We start from the raw sequence: 16,602 nt of genomic DNA on the forward strand, positions 1-16,602 counted from the left end.
AGCTTCTCTCCATCATTTACCGAAGTCCTGGCTCACTGGGGAGGTCCCAGATGATTGGAAGTTGGTGAATGTCACGCCAATCCACAAAAAGGGCTGCAAGGAGGACCCAGGAAACTACAGGCCCATCAGCCTGACCTCAATGCCTGGCAAAGTTATGGAGCAGATCATCCTAAGTGCAATCACACAGCACCTACAGGATGGACAAGGGATCAGACCCAGCCAGCACGGGTTTAGAAAGGGCACGTCCTGTCTGACCAACCTGATCTCCTTTCATGACTAGGTGACCTGCCTGGTGGATGAAGGGAAGGCTGTGGATGTGGTCTATCTGGACTTCAGCAAAGCCTTTGACACTGTCTCCCACAGCATACTCCTGAAAAAGCTGGCAGCCCATGGCTTGGACAGGGGCACTCTGTGCTGGGTTAGGAACTGGCTGGAGGGCCGGGCCCAGAGAGTAGTGGTGAACGGTGCTGCATCCAGTTGGCGACCGGTCACTAGTGGTGTCCCCCAGGGATGAATGTTGGGCCCAGTTCTGTTTAATATCTTTATTGATGATCTGGATGAGGGGATCAAGTGTACCATTAGCAAATTTGCAGATGACACCAAGTTGGGGAGGAATGTCGATCAGCTGGAAGGCAGGAAGGCTCTTTGGAGGGACCTGGACAAGCTGCAGAGATGGTCTGATTCCAACGGGATGAGGTTCAACAAGGCCAAGTGCCAGGTCCTGCATTTTGGCCACAACAACCCCCTGCAGCGCTACAGGCTGGGCACAGAGTGGCTGGAGAGCAGCCAGGCAGAGAGGGACCTGGGAGTTTGGATTGACAAGAAGCTGAACATGAGCCAGCAGTGTGCCCAGGTGGCCAAGAAGGCCAATGGCATCCTAGCCTGGATCAGGAACAGTGTGGCCAGCAGGACCAGGGAAGTGATTCTTCCCCTGTACTCAGCGCTGGTGAGGCCACACCTGGAGTGCTGTGTCCAGTTCTGGGCCCCTCAGTTCAGGAAGGATATTGAGGTGCTGGAGCAGGTCCAGAGAAGAGCAACAAGGCTGGTGAAGGGACTCGAGCACAAGTCCTATGAGGAGCAGCTGAGGGAGCTGGGGTTGTTCAGCCTGGAGAAGAGGAGGCTCAGGGGAGACCTCATCACTCTCTACAGCTCCCTGAAAGGAGGTTGTAGCCAGGTGGGGTTTGGTCTCTTCTCCCAGGCAACCAGCAGCAGGACAAGAGGGCACGATCTTAATCTCTGCCAGGGGAAGTTTAGGTTGGATATTAGGAAGAAATTTTTTACAGAGAGAGTAATCAGACATTGGAATGGGCTGCCCAGGGAGGTGGTGGATTCATCATCCCTGGAGGTTTTTAAGATGAGACTGGATGTGGCACTTAGTGCCATGGTCTAGTAACCATGGTGCTGTTGGATCAAGGGTTGGACTTGATGATCTTTTCCAGCATGGTTGATTCTATGATTCTATGATTCTTTTGGTTTGAATCCATTCCCTCTTGTCCTGTCGCTATATGCTCTTATGAATAGTCTCTCTTCATCTTTCTTGTAGCTCCCTTCAGGTACCGGAAGGCACAATTAGGTCACCCTGAAGCCTTCTCTTTTCCTGGCTGAACAAACCAAATTCTCTCAGCCTTTCCTCATAGGAGTGCTCCATCCCACCACCTGATCTGCAAACAGTGCAGGAAGGAATTACTTTTAGGTGGCAAGCAACTTGTAATAGAGCTGCAATTCAAATAAATGTGTCCCTTTGAATGAGTACATAATTATATCAAAATAAAAGTAAAGTGATTTTAAGTATGAAATGCAAAATTAATTATACCAGACAGAGCTTTTCACTTGGGTGAATCTTTGTCACCATACTACCTATTGTCCTTTTATAATAACTTGTTTTACTCACTTTATTTCCCTACCAAAACTGCACCCACAGCACTGCAGATACCAAGTAGCATTTCCCTATGAGAATGTAGCCCTACCTTTCCATCCGACTGTTAAACTTCAGATTTCATGTCTAGGTAAAAATGATTAGTGACCTGGCAGGCCAGGTATCTAGCACTCAGAGACCCATGATTGTACAAAGTATGACAAGGCAATCTGAGAGTCTGTAATATATCAAATAACTACGTAATAAAAATAGCTTTAAGTGAGATGGTTACATAATAAAATAACTTTTAATAGACATATGTACTAGTTCTTAATAGGACCCATTTATAAAACCGAGATGATTTGCTTAACGGAACATGAATACTTAAATTGGAAATATTTGTAACATTCTTGGCATCAATCAACATCAATTTGTTAGTTTCTTAACACCCATTTGTTAGAATAATTTTAAAATTTCTCAAGTGGAAGTTGTCTTTTTTCAGCCTGAGCTTTAAGCTTGAGCCACAAGAGGGGCAAAAACTTGCAATGACTAATTGGTATCACAAAATCCATTTTCATACTACAGGAATCAACTCTGGTCTAGTTACTATAGTTCAAAAGTGCATCACTGCTGTTATTTCTGTCAGTTACTTCTTTCTGTCTTGCAGTAAATATTTTCTTTAAAAAAATGCAATATAGGTAAATTTAATCATCGGTCTATTTTTATAATTTTTTGTTTTTTAAATAAATTCTGACCCAACAGCTAACTGACCAGTAGAGTTATCACCTGTTGCCAGAATTGTTGTTTTGGTGAGATGGGACATACTATGCTGAAAAATTTAATGAAATGTAATTAAAGTTTTTTCCTTTCTGAACTTGGTTTTAGGTAGCTTATTTTTTAGAATGCTTAAGTAGTCTGAAAGCTATTTCCCACAAAATTGTTGTGTTTTCTCACCATTCCCCTTTCGTGTATAATTCCTCTTTTTATAGGTGGAATTATGCAGGATTTGTTTAAAGGGGGATTTGTTTAAAGCACAGGAATCGTCATTATTTACTGCAGCTTAAAATTTAGGTATGCTTTCCAGTAGGTACCTAGTGCTAAAAAACATACAATCAAGGAGGAAACAAAGGGATAGAGGAGTTTCCTGAGCTAATAGTGACTCTATATCTTGGCAGAAAACATCCCTACTAAGTGCTTTGCACTAATTTTAGTGGAAAACGAAGTGTAGTTTTCAATGTGACATTCTTGGCAGAAAAAAATAGTACATCAAAATTGTACAATTATTCTCCTATTTCTGAAATCTTCTATTTCAGAGAAGATTTTCTGTGCTTATAGAAACAACCTTTGCAAATGTTTAAGTAAGAAGAAGTAAATACAATCATTACTTTCTCTTTATAACACTTAAAAATAAATCCTGGCATTTTTGTTAATAATTGTCTGTACTGATATTTATTAATGTTTTATTCTCTTGTATAAGGCATGTTGAGTACTGTTTCTGTATCTTATGATTTCAATAAAACAACCAGAGCACTGCTGGATAACTGATTGTATGATAGCATTGTTTATCTCCTCTCCATTACCCTTTGAAGAGTAATAGCTTACTTTCTTTGTGGGCTTCTTATTAACGTGCTCTTCTGCATCTCCTCTATTGTTTTAATTCTGTTCCTCCTACAAGGGGAGGTTATTTCCTGGATTTTGTAATCAGTGACCATATGCTGCTAGCATCACCAACTTCTAATTCTCTCTAGATCTGTATATTTTTATTCTGATTAGAGGTTTTTTTTTCCAGAAATCTCAGCGAGACCCTACTCTTTAATGATAAGTAGAGAATTTCAGTCTGGGAGGGGAAACTCATGGAACTTTGGGAATGCCATCTAGACTCAGAGGCCTGACATCATTCAGTGCACACACTGAGTAAAGTGTTTTGAATATGAGTTATGTCTGCATATAGTTTACATGAAATTATATCAATAACCATATCCTTTAAGTCAGAATTAAAATGGGAAGCATGGAACTCAAGTGATGGCTAATCACTATTAAAAATGAAATTACCTGAAACTGCTCAAAGTAGAAAGGGAAAGAAAATAATTCAAAAATTGAATTGTATTTTGTAGGTCTTTCCAACATTTTTATAAAATGTATCATGTAAATTGTTCAAAGTTTTAGCAAAATTAGTCACTATTACTGATATATGCTAATCTGCATTGGTTTGGCTTACTCTGATTGTGCTAGCTCATGTTATCCATTTTATTTTATAAACAAAGGCCATATGGAGCAAAAATAGCCAACATACAAGACAACTTTGTCCTTCACACTTTACCGATTGGTACCTTTGTTTTGAAATCATGTACTTTTGCAGGCCATAGAGACCCATCTCATTCGAAAATCAGGCGGGGGGCTGACATACATCGCTGAGTGGAAGGGTGGACTGCTTGAACACAAGATGGGACATCTCACTTGTTTTGCTGGAGGCATGTTTGCTCTGGGAGCAGATGGAGCACCCAGTGACAAGACGGGCCATCACATCGAGCTGGGTGCTGAAATTGCGAGGACTTGCCATGAATCCTATGATCGTACACGTGAGTAGTGTATTACAGAGTTTAGCTTCACAGCTTGACTTTGTGAAGGCAGCCATCGGTATTTTTGTATAATACTGAATGAAAATTGTAGCAGAATGAGAACTATTCATCTTTTTTGAGCAAATGCTGCTTTGCTTTAAGAGTAATTTTAAAAATGAATGCTCTGTTTTATAAATAATTTCTGTGCACCTGAGTTGTGCCTCCTCACCGCAGTAATTAACATGACATCTTTTTTCACTATGCCAATTTCTGAATACAAATGAGAAAGGGACCCTGTTCATTTATGCATCCATGTAGCAGTTAATCACATTTTATGCAGAAAAACCCCTATTTTACACTCAATTTTGTTGATACAATGCTGCAAACAATAGAATTACACAAAGAAAGTGGATTTCTGTGCAGGAAATTTCTTTGAATTCTTTCATCTTCTTATAGAAATAACCCTGGCAGTATTTCAGGTCCCAGAGTATATTTTCCAGTTTGATACAGAAAAGTAAATATCCTCATCTTTTAAGCAAGATTTCACATGTTGCTAGTTATATGAAGTCTTCCAGAATGCAAATGTTAGCATCACTGTTCAAAGTGTAATCCCTGTTTAAGGCATTGGTGAAGAACAGCTCTCTCCTACTCTGAATTATTTACAAAATATTAAAAACAGAATGTGCTGCAATATCTTTCATGAATTATGTACCTTTTGGGCAACCTGGATTTGTGCCACAGGAAAGGCTAGTTGATTTGGTATGTTACATAATTTGAAACCTTTTTCAATGCCTTTATTTTTAGCCTGTGTTTTTATATTGGCTAGGCATGAAACTGGGACCAGAAGCCTTCAGATTTGATGGTGGTGTTGAGGCCATTGCTACAAGACAAAATGAGAAATACTATATCCTACGACCAGAAGTCATAGAAACCTACATGTACATGTGGCGGCTAACTCATGATCCAAAGTACAGGCAGTGGGGATGGGAAGCTGTTGAGGTAATGTTCCATTGGACTTTTTTCATGTTAAATCCTAATATCTTGTTAAATGAGCTATGGAATGATATCTAGATATTGTTTAGCAGTTGGAGAGTAAATATTTATTTTAAATCAATAATATCAATTCAAATTTCCAGAGATTCATTTACTAATATATTAACTAAGATCATTTTGACAAAAAGCAAATACTGCTGGTATTGCATAATAGAAAAATACCTTGTGATTTCTCCTTCTTAAATACTTCTAGGATTAGAGTCACATTTGAACGTACTGTGCAAGATGTTGAGTATTGCTGCATGTGAATGGAAAGTGCAGACGTGTGTCAGATTTAAGCCTTCGGCATGGAAATAAGTTTTATGAAATATATTTTCAACAGTAATTTTACAAAGGAGATTTTAATTAAGGTGATGAAGGCCAGGATGAAGTAGTAGATAGTACTGAACATTTAAAAACTGGGTGACTTTCAAAAAGCATAGGTCATCTGGACAAAACTCCATAAATGATAGCAATCTCTTCTAGATTTAAATTTCTGTGTCCTACTAGCAGTTGATCTTCAACCAGTAATCCTGAATCTAGCTCTTTTGTGTTTGTCTAGCCCAAGCCTTCCAAGAGGGCAGCTAGTCCATACGGCAAAAATTAGCTTGCCAAATCCATTGTTTCCCTTATTTCAGTGGTTAATCACTCTTACTGCTAGGGATGAGAGCCTTTAGACTTACCATGTTTCATCCTCCAGGTATGGGTCCCTGTTACACTTACAGAGTTCACTTATTTTCTCCTCACATTGATGTTACCCATGTTAAATTATATGAGGTCTGATAGGAAATACAGGAAGCTAAAGAACATTATTTTTGTGGCTCTGTGTAATTAAGAAAAATTTAAAAAAAAAGGGAAAATAACCCCACCACACCTCTATGTGGTATTTTTTTGCATAGCAACCTCTCTTGTGCAGAGGTATTGCTTTCCAGGATTTAAAAAATGTCCTTTTTGTCAGTTTACCCAACACCTCTTGCTTCTAGGAGTGTATGATTACAACTTTCTTGGAGGGGCCTACACTGTTATTTGTAGAAGATTGCTCTATACTAAGGCTAGAACATGTAGACTTATGCCCTGAGGGACCCCACTAGAGAGCTTTTACTGGGTTATGACTCCATGTACCCAACTCCCTCAACAGCAACCAAGATCTGTAAATGTATTCAGTATTCACCATGTGAGATACTGAATGTATTGCAAATGCTGTGCAAATGTTTTTGAGCATTGTGAAAAAAAAGGCATTTCAAGTTCAATAATCAGTTATTCTTGAAGAATTATAGGCAAAATCTGTTTTGCAAAAAAGACTAATAGCATTAAGTGTACTTATACTCTCAAACTTCTGAATATTCACAGTCATTCTGTATCTTCAATGAGCACTCTATTCAGCTAGGTAGACTGTAGTTATTTAGGGCATTATATTTGCCTCTCTAAGGTATTGGCTCTGTGGTCCTGAAACACTATGCTTCTGAGTTAATGATTCCAAAGCAATTGTTTTTTTAAAACCTCTAATTTAGAGGGCTGTTCCCTTACTTTCTTCTTTGGTAACACCACCCATAGGCACACATTTTATTACTGGAATCTTCCCAGGCAGATTATAATTGGCAGTCATAAATGGAAGTCATCCCGCCAGGCTTCAGCAATTCCAAATGTTCCTTCTCCAGGAGGTGTTTTTCCTGACTCATTGTTACTGCCCACACTGATAACATTGTTATAAACAATTGAAATGTTTTCCTCATTATTATTCTTTACCCTGTTGGTTCAGTTTGTTTGTGTTTCTTTCAGGTTTGTACACTTGTTTACCTTCTTAGCACTCCCCATGTGTTCCTTGTTTAACATTCTTGTGGTTACTCTCATCTGGCTCTAACGTAGTGGATTACAGCCTGTGTGGGGGAGATGCAGCTGGTCCCATTCTGCAGGGGGCCCATCTTCCACTATCCTAATGTGCAGTTGTGTGTTTCACAAAAAGAAATCTTACAGCTTCACAGAAGTTATACAGTCACAGTTGAAGGCTTAAAATATTTTTCAATTTTTTGTTCTTTCCTCTTCTCCCTTGATGTTTATAGTACTACAGCTCCACCTTATAACGTTTTCTGTTCCAGCACTTCATGATAGCTTACCACAACTATTTCATAAATTCTGCTCCCTCTTGCTCCTTAATGTTGCCCCAGAGACCACGTAACTTCACCCTTTGTGAAGGTAGTTGGTTTAATTACCAGCACCTGTTGCATGAAACAGAACCTGAGACTGAAACAAGAAAAAAGAGGGAACAATCAGACCATTTGAGTTTTGCCCAAAAAAAGTTGTTCTTCAGGTATTTCATGTCCATTTTCAAGTCATTACTCTGGCAATAAGAAATCATTAGGTTTGTTTCCCGTTAACCTTGTAATACAAAAGGAGGCTGCTCTAGAGTCATGACTTCTAAACCCTCCAACAAGTCTATTAAGTCCTTCTCTAACTTTTGTAGACTAAAAATATGCTATAGCCTCTCCCTTTTTTCTTTGTAACTTGCTTTGCTGCTTTTAGTCCAAGATCATTTTGTATGTACTTCAGCAGCTGGAGAAAATGCAGTTATGACCACCAGCAATATCCACTGTTACTGAGTCAGAAAGGTTTTATCAGCTTAGCTCATGGAAGCCTCCCTTTCTGCATTATGAATGTGGCACATATTTTAAATTTGTAGCACTTCCTTTGTTTTTTCCCCTTTATGATTGTTTGAGACTCTCAGCCAGTTTTCACTGTGCTTGATGTTTTCCATTACTTTAGCATAACTGATCTTAGCCACCCTCATTTTCTGAGAACTACTAATTTAAAATGTGTTTGTTTCTTCCCGCCCACCACTATCCCCTGTCACTGTGAACATCACTGTACGCTGAAACTGCAGGTAAGGGCCACAAAAGCCCGTCACTGCCCATTAAAGGAGGTTGACAACCAAGAGTCTTTTCATCCTACTAATCCTGCTGGTGAATGTGCTTTAATTACATGGAAAGTAGCTTTGAAAGATAAGATGCTTCATATTTGCACCAAGCAAATACCACCAGATAGCTGACATGGTGCAAGTTAACCCCTTGGTTTACATCACAGCAGTGTGTTCTGGTACCTTTATGGTGTATCCCTACAGTGAAGTCAAGAGAAGACTCTAAGAGCACATAAACAGCAAATGCAATTTGCTTTTCTTTTACATTGCCCTGTTTAGAATGGATATTATTTCCTTGCATAATAGCCTTATCCTTCAAGTTCTCCTTCTGCTGTGCCTTGAAAAACACCATCTTGTGTTTGACATTGAAAATTGAGAGACAGATTCAGCATTTTGAATTCATTGCAGGTTGAAGTAGACAAGAGGGAAGGAGTACCAGCCAGGGGAAATTACTTGTTTAAACTTAAGATTATTTGTCACTTAGTAAAAGTATCCAGGAAAATTAAAGAACCTAAAGACACATAAGAAAAGACAGATAGGCTGTTATACTTTAAAAGGATCTCTCCTGAAGAAAAATCCCTTTTAAATATACAATAGGCAGCATACTCTCCAGTGAAAACTATGAAGAGCCTGACATGCAAGCTAAATGTGTGCAGACAGCTACAGGGACTCCAGCAAAATCAAGGACATTTAGGATATCTATTCATAGCAAACTACAGATCTCCAGCAGTCTTTAGAGCAGGTGAAGGTGATGGATACCTCAGTAATTATTAGTGACTTTTAGTCCCATCTTTCATCAGAAAATGCTTATTCTGCCTGTTTTAGACATACCTTCTGCCTTTTCATAGCTTTTTGCCATGTGTGTTTTGAAATGCAGCATCTTTCTCTAAAAATCTACATATACTCACTTCAGTGATATTAGTAGTAACTTCAGAAACAGAGAAACTAGTTACCTTCTGGCTCTCTGTTGGGGGTTGGATAAAGCCCCAGGTACTTCTGCCTGAAAGTTGTTACTCCAATACCATCTCCAGAGCAAACATCATGTTTCAGAGTAGTATGGTCCTGAGTGAATGTAGTAATCCACTATCCTTACCATCATTTTCATTATGAGAAATCATTTAGGGTAAAATACCATTTTCTGGATTTGTTTTTGAATAATGAGTTGTTTTAAATATAATCATCTTAGATTCTCCTAACTCCTTCATTATACTGCATGATACGAGAGAGTTATAAAACGGACTGAGAAGAATCAAGAGGCTAAGAATACTTGTGGCCTTGTTAAATAGGTCATTTATAAAGAAAAAAATGAATTAATATTTTTAAACAAAGTAGTGATAACTAATATTCAAATAAGGTACAAAGCAGTACATTTAAAGAAGTTATGGCTCATACATAGACATATGGGTTCAACCTTTCTAATGCAAACACCCGTCTAAAATAAAGAAAAGTTAAAGTTTGTTAAATAGTCTAACTGTATATACCTTCTACAGTTCTGGCACTAGATACATATTTTTTGCCCTTCTGTGAACACTATTCATCCGATCTTTTTTCTCCTTCAAAATTATTAATCTTCAAAATATAGGATATTCCTGTGGGCAGAAAAGAAATTGTATTTTAGGTGGTCCATGTCCCTTTTATTGTGAAATAGGCATCAGTCATCTGTTTTACACCTTTTAATTGAATACAGAGTTTGGAAACTAGTTAGAGAAAAACACAGTTATTGTTACAGCTAAAACATGTTTAGTCCAGCCACATACTGGCTTTCCATCTCCTGTGTAACAGACAAAGCTTTTTCAGAAACATAGCAAAGAAAAACATAGCTACTGCAATAAAGAAATTCAGTCATAGCCTAATATCAGTGTTTCCCATTGAAAACTGAAATAATTGCAAAGAGAAGACAAACTTCTATACAAAATGGAGAGTTGCCTTTCCTTATTTTAAAGGGACTTGCAGGTGGTAAGGAAGAGACTGATCTTTAGGATGGTATTCGATTCTATCACAATTATTTTCAAGTATTAAAATATGACCAAGAAAGGTATATGTAACGTGATCTCCAAAGGCTGATAGACAAGCTTGGCAGAGAAAGACTATTGTTACTCCTATTAAAAAGAGGAAAAAGAAAATAAGTGAAAATCCATGTCTTTACATACTCATACCCCTATATCTTTCCTTCTGAAAGCTGATTTGTGTTCACTTTTTATGCATTTATCATTTTGCTTCTCTTCCTAAATGTAAAATTAGACACATGTACATGTGTCTTTAAAAAAAGAGGTTTTTCTATCTGGAGCTTTATCTAGTTTTCATCTCTTTATCAAAAAGTTGTGACAATTGTTTTTGGCTAGTTTTATTGTCAAACAAAGAAAAACTGATAGATGATTCATTTTGTTAATACTACTGTTTTGATTTTTTCCCCTGCTTCAGGCACTGGAAAAACACTGCAGAGTAGACGGTGGCTATTCTGGCATTAGAGATGTTTATAACAATCATGAAAGCCATGATGATGTGCAGCAAAGTTTCTTCCTTTCAGAGACACTCAAGTAAGTTAAGAAAGTTGACTTTCATTAATGGGAAGTAGTTCTGTGTATCATCTTTACAGATAAGTATTTATCTTTAGTACCCTTGACATTCACATAACAAAATCTGAGTGGAATAGCATAGCTTTTCTTAGGTGACAGGAAGCCAAATTGCCTTTTTTTTTTTCCCCCATCTATGTCAATAAGCTAAGTTCCCTGACTTCTGGAAACTATCTTTACTTCTGATAAAGGTACTTGATAGTCTTTGAGAAATTGCATCTCCTATCTTTGATAGGATCTAATTATATATGCCAACACTAATGAAACAAATTGACTAGACTTATCAGGCTTGTATTACTTTTCATTTGAAAACTGTAGAAAGAGAAAAAGAAGTCAATTTCCATGGAAAGCTCGCAGGGCCTGTTAAAAGAAAACACCAAAAGATTTCATTATCTGTCATCATTTCCTAAGTTTTTAATGAGATGAACAAAGTTTTGGCTTGGTTTCCTCACTTGTTTTCTTTTGCTGTGCAAGAAAAAGTTGCAAGGACCAGAAAAAAAGCAGTCATGCCATTTCAACAGAAAATTTAATACTCAAGTAAATGAAATATCATATGTTTTCCAGAAAACTATTCTCATTTCACTTGTAGATGTGGTTGCATTTCCTGCTTTTTTTCTTGCCAGGTACCTGTATTTGCTGTTTTCTGAAGATGATCTTCTTCCATTTGAACATTGGGTTTTCAACACAGAGGCTCATCCTCTCCCTGTTCTTCACAAAGATGATGGGAATAAAGAAGAAAACCAGAAATAGATGAAGTTATACTTTGTTTCATTCCTTATATTTCTTTCCAGGACTTGGGCACATAATTTGGTTTTAAATTCCTGAGTTAAATTTTTAAATCAAGTGTTTTGCAGTCTGTTTTCTTTAACGGTAAATATTTATTAATGGACCCAAATTAATTATGATAAAACCTCAGTCCTCCAATCCAGATGAATAACTTTTTAGAAGAGAAATAGGACATCTCCACGGATTCTGTTAGGCTGCAGTGTTATCTTGGCCAAAAAGAGCAGAGAGTCTGCATGTTACTCATTTCCTGTTACACTTTTAATTTGACTGCAAAATTCTTTTCTCCTCTGTGAGGAGATGTATGCTTTAAGCTGTAATATTTTGCCATGTTGCAAAAAGCCATATCGAATTAAGTATAAAGAGCTTTTTCTTTTTTTTTTTTTTAATTTTTTTTGTTCTATGTTAATTTGTTTTGTGTTTCATCCAGGACAAATATTGTGACTGTGACAGCCTCTTCTTATGCGGGTCTATTATTACTTGGTAAAGTGTCTGTATTTCATTGTCAATGAAGTCTACATAGGGGTATTTTCATCTCACGTAGACACAACTCTGAAATTGCAGTATATGTTGAAGTTAGACTGAACTAGTTTTTATGAATTTAGCACATTAGTTAGCAGACCTTAGTTTTTCAGGTTTTGATTAGAATATTGTAATAGAATAAATTGTTTCTTCCCTTTTCTAAGTGGTGTTATTCTTATGTCTTTAGTCAAGCTACTATGGAGTAAAATAAGGTAGTCATTTCTTACTAAGAAGGGGAATATTAACCTTCTTTATATATTTAGTCCAGTAGCTTTCATTTGATTGGTTGGCAAAAAAATACTCAATGACATTTTCCTGGAAGCTGAATTATATCAGAGACAATTTGTTTCTCTAGGACTTTAGCAAGCATTTAGATAGGTTCAGACTTGGCACCAGACTTGATGGCCATTTGTCACAAAGCAATTTAACGTGTATATATATAAACAAAGCTAGATATTCAGATACCTTGAAGAAAACTTGGCTCCTCAAAAGAAGATAAGTCATTCAGAGAGGAAATTACGCTGCACGGAACGAAAACTTTCTGACAGCACTGTCTTAAGTAACAGAAATGCAATGGGCTTAAAAAATATTCCCTAGAGCAAAGGCCTGGCTTACTAAGAAAGGTAACAACTTTGCCAAAAAATGTTTTGCTTTGTGGCATCACCAAAGGGAAAAAGAAATGACACACTATTAATTCCTGGTTTTATTTAAGTCTGGTTTGAAGTGGTTTACGTGATTTTTAAGTCTACCTATGTCTTCATTTAATGACAGGATGACTCTCATAAATTTCAGGTAGGAAACACCTGGCATCTCATTCTGAGAAAGCACATAATTCCCTGATTTGACTGCAGCAAAACAAATATGGTTCTGAACAGTAATATTTAATGGTATTTAGTAAGATAGCTATGATTAGCAATGCTAGACGTGAGCTGAGGGAGCACAATTATTTAGGCAGTAACATTTGCATTTTGCAGTTACATTTTTTCTATACTAATAGAGGTCTGCAAGGGACATTTTCTTAGGTAGAAGCCAGGAGGAAAAATTACTAATTACATTTTTATATATAGCAGCTGGAAGCTGACCCATAGACTTCACATTCTGGAGTCTTTACAGGCAGCACTGCCTCTCTCCTTTCCCTGCAGACAGAGAAGATGGCATGTGCCACATGAGCTGCCAAAGACATTTATGTAGGGGGCAAGGCAAGGTAATGCTGATCCTTCCATCACCCTTCTGAGCCTGGGTCACACAGTGCTGGGAGAAGGGATAGAAATGCAGGTAAAGCTTGCTTCATGGAGACAGCACATAGACTCAAAACTTTTTGTTTTACTGCCTTTTTTCAGTTATTATTTTCTATTTTAAAGTATGGATTCCCTCATGTCACAGTAGTTTTCTGAAACCAAGCAAGCAAGGATGAAGTCTTTGCTCTCTCCTCTGTTGAAAAGCAGAAATTCTGCTGGATGCTCTAGAATTTGTACTGTTGGAGGACTATACTTCATTGTATTTCTTTGGAAATGGTATTTATAAGAGAGGTGGGTTTTTTTCCACCCCATAAAGTACAACAGAGAAATTATAGCTGTGGAATAAAAACAAAACCAAAAACTGTCTTCCCTCTTTAACCAAAAAAATAATAATAATTACTTTTTTCTTAGGTATCTTAATTAGGTCACCCGCTGCTGCTGCCTACCACATGCATGTGCTGTTATAGGCCTCGTCTCAAATAAGTAACTGCAACAGCTCAGACCAAAACAGTCTTTGAAAAGTGCGTTTTGTAAGCCTCTTCTCTATGGTTTTCTTAACCACAGTTTGTTTCCCCCAGATGTTTCTAGTGATCTGGCTGATACTTAACGAGCTGAAAGGAAACAGTGGAGAACCAGATAGGTCTTCTTCATGTTTCAAAAAGCAGGCTTCAAACCCGCAACTGTGTATGCATTGGGTCTTATGTACTTAAATAGAAGCATCACGACTGTTTCCTTGTCATACAGACATTTCATATGATTTTTTTCAGTGTGGGAGTTATGATGATTTGAAAGAGCACAAATTTGACGTGACTGGTATTGGTATTCAGGTTGTATGTACAAACTGCACTATACTGTACTTTTTGTAAACTAATGTAAGTAGACGAGAAGATTGTACAACGTGTAGATCTGCCAACTGTAAGAAAAAAAATTTTCATAAACTGAGAATATATTGATTTATCTTCTTTTTTTTTAAATAACCCCAAAACACCAAAGTTAGAGCAATCATTTTGAAACAGTCCACATTTACCATTGCTTGTTAAATTGCTGAAATAATATGCATTTTATTTCCCATTCACTTAACTAGCTGCATGGAAGTAGCTAGTAATGATCACTTTGTATTCCCAGTCATTGATAAGAGCAACAGAAATTGCTTGTTATTGGGGGGAGGGAGGAGACACACAGATAGGGACAACAAGGACATGGACACATTATCTTTGCATAAACACACTGCCCATACTTTTTCCATTTCGTTATAGCATGATAAGGCATTTAAATCTGTATATGTTAAGTCATAAGAGGTAGATCAGTTTAAATGGCACCCATAGTTTTTCATGGGGGGAAAAATAATTTTTGATTGCTCGTGAGATAAGTATTGCATATGTGTTGGTTGTACACAGATTTTTGCAATGCTCAATGGCTCACTGTTTCTATGGTGACTTCATACATATCCGTTTCTGTCATGTATTTAAATTGGTTTTGATTTGTACATATTCCATTTAGTCTTTTCATCTTTATATAAACAAATTATGGAATACATAATAGATCAAGATGCTTAATTTTTAAGAACTTATATTTGTAAAAATTTCTCTATTGTGAATAAAGTCTTTTAATATATCTGTTCAACTTGTTATAGTTTTTCTTAAGTGTGTTGCAGAAGTAACTACAGGAATCTGCTGAATAGTCTGGTTTGGCTGCTACACTCACAAGTTTTTGTCAGCAGATCAGTACTCTGTGTACTTGTTAAAATGCTATTCTTAATTAATGTCAGTGTATAGAATTTCTACCACTGAAGTAAGTTTCTAGAATTTTTTGTCAATAAAATTCAACATACCAACTGCATTGTGGTAGAAAGCGAGCCTACTGATGAAAAGTGGGAAGCTGGGAAGTCAGAGGTGGCAGGCAATAAGCAAAGTGAAGGTCAGCCACTGCAATTCATGTTCTGCACAATACAAGTGGGCTTCAGCTAAATGCTATTTAGGAGCAAACAGAGGAGTGGAGATGACAAGGCTGTCACAGTGCCCCGTGTTACATGACCATGTAATGAAATTCTGTCATTAGCCCATGCTCCAGAGGAGAGAGAAACAGTTGTCATAGGAACTGTAACTATATTTTGTTTCAGAAGGATATTAAGCTTTCCAATCTAAATATTGAAATAACAGCTACACCTCACAGATAACCTTGTTTTCTCCATTTAGTAGAAAGCCTCATCCCAAGATGATACTAAAATAAACTGCTGTGATTTTATGGAACTGTCTCAGTAGTATCAATTTCTGTCAAAGGACTTACTCATTAGACCTGCGTAAGTAATTTTTAAGGTTAGCTCTTAGGTTTTTTTCAACACAGTTGAGTGTGCAGCTACACAGGGCAGTCCTTGGGGTAGTCAGCAGACAGTCCCTTCCTGCAGCTGGCTCCACGACTATGCAAACTGCTACTCACCAAGTCAAACATGAGCTAATGCAAACCTTATTGAAGATCATTATTCAGAAGAGATGTAAATGCAAGCTGGGGTTAGAATTTCAACCAATTCAGTCACCTTAATTGGATGCTTGGTGGGGTTTGTTTTCTGCCGGAGAAAAAGGAACTACAACGGAGTTGACAGTTATTCAAGACAAACAGGATTGCACCTGCACTGCACCATCTGCATTGCCCTATGGCCTTGCTCTATCACAAGAGGGACTCAGCACTCATATGACAGCACCTGCTATGGAAACAGTCCTTCATCTGATCTGCCTTAATCTTGGGATTAGTCTGTCCTGGCTGATCTCAAATGCAGGAGGAAAGATTATGCATCAAAAAGCAAACTGCCAAACCCAGGAAACAGTCGCTGAGACTCAGAGTTCCTGCCTGAATACTGTAAGAGATAAACCACAGGGTTTTGCTCTCTCCTGGTTTTATGCATTCATTCATACAGAGTGGTGGATGGAGCAAGTCCCATACCTGCAGAATCCAGATAGAGCCCAGCAGGCCATTAGCATTCAACAGTATCTCAAAAGCCAGCACTTTGACCCTATTTCTCAGGTATCTGTTCCTCTATCTGCACCAGCTCTCATTCATCCTGTAAGTAAAATCACCATAATAAACCTTTAATTTGGAAGCCCCTCTCTAAAACGTTCACGCACTCTCCAAAATT

The 16,602-nt window shown here is 37.7% G+C and overlaps 1 protein-coding gene across 1 annotated transcript in view; it reads left to right on the plus strand.

Moving 5' to 3' along the window:
* Nucleotides 1–15,086, plus strand: part of MAN1A1 (mannosidase alpha class 1A member 1) — a 109,643-nt gene extending 94,557 nt beyond the window's left edge. The window contains exons 8-11 of the mRNA XM_027692310.1: nucleotides 4,215–4,434; nucleotides 5,240–5,412; nucleotides 10,778–10,893; nucleotides 11,553–15,086. Coding sequence (XP_027548111.1) covers nucleotides 4,215–4,434; nucleotides 5,240–5,412; nucleotides 10,778–10,893; nucleotides 11,553–11,679 — 636 coding nt within the window. The 3' untranslated portion in view covers nucleotides 11,680–15,086. The remainder of the gene's footprint in view (nucleotides 1–4,214; nucleotides 4,435–5,239; nucleotides 5,413–10,777; nucleotides 10,894–11,552) is intronic.
* The last annotated feature ends 1,516 nt before the right edge of the window (nucleotides 15,087–16,602 follow it).

The sequence above is a fragment of the Neopelma chrysocephalum genome, unplaced genomic scaffold, assembly GCF_003984885.1.
Source record: "Neopelma chrysocephalum unplaced genomic scaffold, ASM398488v2 Primary Assembly neopelma1_23, whole genome shotgun sequence".
Lineage (NCBI taxonomy): Eukaryota > Metazoa > Chordata > Aves > Passeriformes > Pipridae > Neopelma > Neopelma chrysocephalum.